This window comes from Astatotilapia calliptera, chromosome 14 (assembly GCF_900246225.1).
Source record: "Astatotilapia calliptera chromosome 14, fAstCal1.2, whole genome shotgun sequence".
NCBI classification, from domain to species: Eukaryota; Metazoa; Chordata; class Actinopteri; order Cichliformes; family Cichlidae; genus Astatotilapia; species Astatotilapia calliptera.
In genome coordinates, this window is record NC_039315.1 from 30,040,776 (window position 1) to 30,046,530 (window position 5,755).

Below are 5,755 nucleotides of genomic sequence, written 5' to 3' on the forward strand. Positions count from 1 at the left end.
CAAGCTATTTGAGATTTATAGATTTGTCCTGTTGGAATTCATTTTAAGATAAGATAACCTTTATTAGTCCCACACGTGGGAAATTTGTTTTGTCACAGCAGGAAGTGGACAGTGCAAAAGTTATGAAGCAAAAATTAGGATACAATAAGAATAAATACAGTACACAACTGTACAGAATAGAATAAAATAAAATACTATATACAGTAGAATAAAATAAATATACAATAAGATAAAAATAGAATACAAATATAAATGCTATATACAACTGAGTAAAAATACAACGATGACAGAAAGGATTATTGCACTTAGTATTATTGCATATGTATGGATGTGTGTGCTCGATCAGTTAAAGTCTTTATTATGGAGTCTGACAGCAGTGGGGAGGAAAGACCTGCGAAATCTCTCCGTCCCACACCGCGGGTGCCGCAGTCTCCCACTGAAGGAGCTGCTCAGTGCTGTCACAGTCTGCTGCATGGGGTGGGAGATGTTGTCCAACAGTGATGACAGCTTAGCCACCATTCTCCTGTCACTCACCACCTCCACTGGGTCCAGAGGGCATCCTAGAACAGAGCTGGCCCTTCGGATCACCCTGTTCAGTCTCTTCCTGTCCCCAGCAGAGATGCTGCCGCCCCAGCAGACCACACCATAAAAGATAGCAGAAGCCACCACAGAGTCATAGAAGGTCTTCAGGAGTGGGCTCTCCACTCCAAACGACCTGAGTCTCCGCAGCAGGTACAGCCTGCTCTGCCCTTTCCTGTAGAGGGCGTCTGAGTTATGAGTCCAGTCCAGTCTATTGTTCAGATGAACACCAAGGTACCTGTAGCTGTCCACAGCCTCAATGTCCATACCTTGGATGTTCAGTGGTTGCAGTGGAGAATGCTTGTGCCTGCGGAAGTCTACCACTAGTTCCTTGGTTCTACTGGCGTTGATCTGGAGGTAGTTCAGCTGGCACCAGTCCACAAAGTCTTGGGTTTGAACCAACCATTTTGAACCAACCAACCAACCATTTTGAACCAAGTCTTACAAGAAAATTGGTCATGTTTATTAGATTTGGAATGTGTTAATTCCCTTTAGTCTAGATTGTAACAGTTGGTAACACATATGGAGAATGTGTGTGTGAGCTATGTTAAGAATAAGTAAATACACAGTTGTAATACTGTAAAAGTAATGAAAGGAGTGCATAATTGTGAATTTGAATAAATAATGGCGGAGTATTCAGGAAACGGCAATCCACGTCTCCCTGTCTGATCATTTCTTTCCTGTTTACAGGACACATATATAGCTGTCTACAGGTGCTGCCACCTGTAACACGTACATTTCAACACTTTGGACAGTTCCCACACTACTTTTGTTGTGCATGCTGGAGTCAGTCTGACCTTTTCAAACCATAAAAGGAGAGACCCGGGGTCAGGCGCCCACTTTGACCAGAGAGAGAGACACAGAGACACAGGTGAACTGCAAAATTCAAAACAGGAAATGGCAGTTATCACCCTTGAAAAGTTGCATCAAGAAGAAGAAGAAGACGCTGAACATCTAAAAATATCTACAACAGATTAAAGCATTTGAAAGTCATGCCAATGAGAAATAAGAAAAAAAACAAAAACAAATGCCAAATTGCACAAGAACTGCACTAAAAATCAGTGGCAACATGCTTTACGGATGATGAATCCATATTTGAATAATGGAAAATTATGGAGTTATGAAAAAAGAAAAGTACCATCAGATTTTGATCCACCATGCAATACAATTTAGAAAACATCTGATTGGCAACAGCTTCATGTTTCAGCAGGAAAATGATGCCAAACACGCTGCAAATGCAGTAAAAGCATACCTGGATAGACAAATGAGTGCATCTGGTTATTAGATATTGGAAATAAGCCTGTTTATTTACTCTTATTTTTACATGCCTCGCTGTAACTCTTCAGCACATTTTCTTAAAAATGAAAGAAATCAACAGCTTTTCATTCCAGCTTACTGACTCAAGTCAGGTCACTCATTTCACGAAAACATGATGCTTTTTCTAGTAATAATAAACCAGTGATAAACAACGAGACTTCACTCTTTCTGCACTCTGAGCACAGCTGCTCTTTAAAAGTATTTTTCCTCTGAAAGAACACAGTTATCCTGCAAAATTTCTCCTTGTGATCTTTTAAAAAGATTTTAATCATGTAATAAGAAACTTTGGAGTTTTTCTTATTTCTCTTCTTCCAAACACAATATGAAAATAGATTTTTTTATTCAATTTTTTTTATTCAATAGAGACAGAGGACATGAGTTGAACATGAGCAGGCCAATGACTTGCAGCAAAGGGGACATGCTGCTTAGGTCAGCCAAGACAGTCTTTGTTTTGCCGCCATCTTGTGGATAAATGTTTTACCTGGGTGCAAAGACTAGCCAAGTGAATACGGACAGCCAGTGATGTGTAAACTGTGTCCTGCCACAGGCGACTTTAAAGTCTGCCTTATCAGTGGGTTATACATATATGCTGAGGTCAAAGGAAAACTAAATATACACACACCAGCACTTTGGTGAATTAACTCGAGTCTTTGCTTTAATCTGTGCTAAGTACAGTAGGAGGTTTGGTAGTACATATGAAGATAAGTTCACACATGCACAGAAACATCAGAAGACACATGACAGTATAGATATTTCTATTTTAGAAAAAAAAATCCATAAATTCTTTTTACATTTTGTTTTGCTTTGAATACTACAGATATTATTTGTCATATTATCGGTAGTGTTTGTAGTTGAATAGTGTTATATTATTATTATGTGTTAGGATTTGATCAATCCATGACGTGCACAAATGCATTCACAATGGTCTTTAAAAGCAAATACATTTTTTCTCTCTAACAGCTGCTGTATTTACTTTCCTCTTCAGTCCTTCCTGTACTTGGTCAACCTCCTCTCCTCTTCCCAGTCGGTGTGGCAACTGCTGGGCCGACAGTCTTTGGCCAACAAAAGCGAATACACCCTGAGGGAGATGCCAACCTCCATACCTGTAAGTGTTTTTCTTCTTCTTCTTTTCCACACACTGCAGTTTTTTTTTGTCATCCATCTGAGGGCATGTTTGCACTTTTTATTTGGCCTCCAAACACCACCCACCCATTTGTTTTACTTCAAACGCATTCAAATAAACCCTCTCACACTGAGACTGATATACGTTCTCCACCTTACCCATTGTAAATTTCCACACAGTTTTCGTTTTGCACCCTATCCGGTGCATTCTTGTTCAAAGCCTCTCATTTTACTCCACAGGATTTGATTGACAGACTGATTGCCGTGAATTCGGATGGGAAGATTCATTCTCTCTTCCACTACGAAGAGAGTCACACATTCGGCCTAAGGTGGGATTCATTTTTTTTTTCATATTACTTAACATCAGTGGGGAAGTAGACGATATCAGATTATCACCTGGTGACTGCACACACACTTCAGCCTCTGGCAATAGGAGACTGGCATGGTTCTTTATACTTTGATTACCCAGCATTGAAAGGCTGATGAAAGGATTTCTCTGGATAAGAGAGAAATAAGCTGGTGTGTGTGTGTGTGTGTGTGTGTGTGTGTGTGTGTGTGTGCTTGTGTAAATACTCACATCAGCCTGTACTTTGCATTCTGTGAGAGCCGTATAAAATACAGCAATGCATAAGTGTTTTGAATGAATAGAAATGTGACACATGAGAAGGTGTGTCTGTGACTGTTCCTGTATAACTTATTTTCAGACTAGTTAACAAGTTATGCTCCGGTCATTTGATGTTACCAAGATAGATGTCCTTTTGTAATATAGTTAAATTTTCTTTGTACATTTCATTTATCCACCATCATACATTAAGCCAAGAAGAGTTCATTATACTAACAAGAGGTATCAACGCTGGGCCAAAGTGCAGCACGTGGTTAAAGTTTGTAATCCAGCCGGGGTGTAAATATCACTCAGCAGCCAGTCGCAGAGATGAAGCAGGCAGCATCAACACATAAATCTACTCTACCCGGCTTAAATCAAAAGACCACCTCTGACTGAAAAGCTGTAGATTTTACTTTTTTGCACAAATTAATTCAGATTCACACTAATTCTGTTCACAGCTCCAACAAAATGAGGAAGAGGAGGGGGAGAAACACAAGTAGATTGAAGTACAATTGGATGAAAGTCGAGGAGAAGGAAGTTTAGGATGAGGAGGAAGAAAAGCAGCAGGAGCATCTTTAGGGATCCCTATGATGTCATTGAGGTTTATTTCATTAATATTGTCCTCTCACAAAGAAAGATGACTTGTTTTAGTTCACCTACCTACTTCCTGTATTAAATAGTGATGTGCAAAATGTTGTGGAAAACCACGGAGCAGGCACGTATAGTGCATCTGCAGGTAAATGAACATCAGATCTCTCAGACTAAAATCTGTATTATACTTTTAGTCTTAAGAACATATGTTGTATATTTATCACCCTTATGATAAAACCCATGTCAGCCATTGGTTTATGGACTTTGTATTTAGAAGCCTCAACATTTGCTTTATTGCTATCGCTATGTTGTTTTTTGTGAGCCTTTTAGGACCATATTAGGACGAGGGATCAGAATCTGGAGTCGTGCACACTACTGTTTCATTTAGCGTGTATCCATAAGATTTGTGCAGCAGATCCAAGTTGTGCCTTGAAAACAGGAAGGTTGTCTGCATAGAGGAGAACTTTAATAGCAGGCTTGTACAAAGTGAGGCTTTGTGCTCACATTTGCTGCAAACACTCGTTTTAATTCTGTTACCCTGTTTTGATGCAGAATTGAGTTGAAATCAGGCACCTTCTGTTTTAATGTGTTCTTGTGAATTGATTGTGTATCGCATACATTTGATTTGACTTTCTGCGAGACAACAGTCGTCCGCTGGCCAAAAAAAGTTTTCCAAATACCTCCACGTGATCAAGCCTGGATTTAGAAAACAATAGCAAAAAAAATCTGCACCTCCTGCTTCACATGCAATTTGTGTTTGTGTGTTCAGAGGCGGCGGCGAGAGGGGAGACCTCGGCTCATCCAGCTGGAGAGCCTGACCAGGAGGAGTCGAACATTAACTCTGCTCTTCCAGGGCACCCTGCAGACTTGGCTGCTGGCATTGGCGAGGGAGTGCGGCCGCCGCTGGGATGACGTGAACGCCAATCATAGGTCGACTGCAGGTATGCGAGTCAGACCTTCTCAGGAGGGTTTCACTTTTCTCTCTTCTTTATAATTGACCCTTGTTTTCTCTCTCAGCTCCTTGTCTCAGAGTGGGAGGGATTTGAAGCACAAAGGGAGGAGCTTGTCGTTTGGTTGGCTGATATGGATGTCCACCTGAGTGAGGTTGACCAGCTGACAGGAAACACCTGTGAAAAACTGAAACAACTGCAGGTGTGGGGTTGTTTTGATATGACATAGTTTTGATATGATACATACGTCATCCTAAACTGGACTAACAAAGAACCATGAGTCCAACATGAAACTTACCTTGCATAAGCAGGGCTCGCAAAATTTCAAAATCCCTGGTAGCCCTTCGGGCAGGCACTCTTCAGTTTTTGGTAGCCCAAAATAAATTTAAGAAGCCCAAATAAAAAAATAAAAAAAGGAGGACAATTTTTAGATTGATGTTTTGTTTCCTTTACAATATTGTAAAGGAAACAAAACATCAATCTAAAAATATTTAAAACTCTTAGACTGTTGGAATTGGTTCTCCACTGATATAGAATTGCCAGTTTCAAGTGTATTTTGTCACAACAGTAAGAAGTCTCCAAAGGTTGATTC

At 40.2% G+C, this 5,755-nt stretch overlaps 1 protein-coding gene across 2 annotated transcripts; it reads left to right on the top strand.

The window, feature by feature from the left end:
* The first annotated feature begins 2,696 nt into the window (after positions 1–2,696).
* On the top strand, positions 2,697–5,521 carry LOC113036216 (protein broad-minded-like). Of its 2 annotated transcripts, XR_003274429.1 has the most exons (5): positions 2,697–3,001; positions 3,259–3,347; positions 4,081–4,223; positions 4,983–5,154; positions 5,231–5,521. XR_003274429.1 is itself a non-coding variant. In XM_026192397.1 (3 exons), the coding sequence occupies exons 1-3, from the start codon at positions 2,807–2,809 to the stop codon at positions 5,029–5,031; spliced, it is 333 nt and encodes a 110-aa protein (XP_026048182.1). In that variant the 5' UTR covers positions 2,708–2,806; the 3' UTR covers positions 5,032–5,077. The 2 variants fall into 2 exon arrangements, 1 of the variants encoding a protein (XP_026048182.1); XM_026192397.1 differs by lacking the exons at positions 4,081–4,223; positions 5,231–5,521 and having other exon boundaries at positions 2,708–3,001; positions 4,983–5,077.
* Positions 5,522–5,755: the final 234 nt, after the last annotated feature.

Bases quoted from the DNA above. Each gene is read 5' to 3' on its own strand.
- LOC113036216 (XM_026192397.1), top strand. From the start codon at position 2,807: ATGCATTCACAATGGTCTTTAAAAGCAAATACATTTTTTCTCTCTAAC. The intron at 3,002-3,258 runs GTAAGTGTTTTT...TTTACTCCACAG, and splicing joins AGATGCCAACCTCCATACCT to GATTTGATTGACAGACTGAT. The intron at 3,348-4,982 runs GTGGGATTCATT...TTGTGTGTTCAG, and splicing joins AGTCACACATTCGGCCTAAG to AGGCGGCGGCGAGAGGGGAG.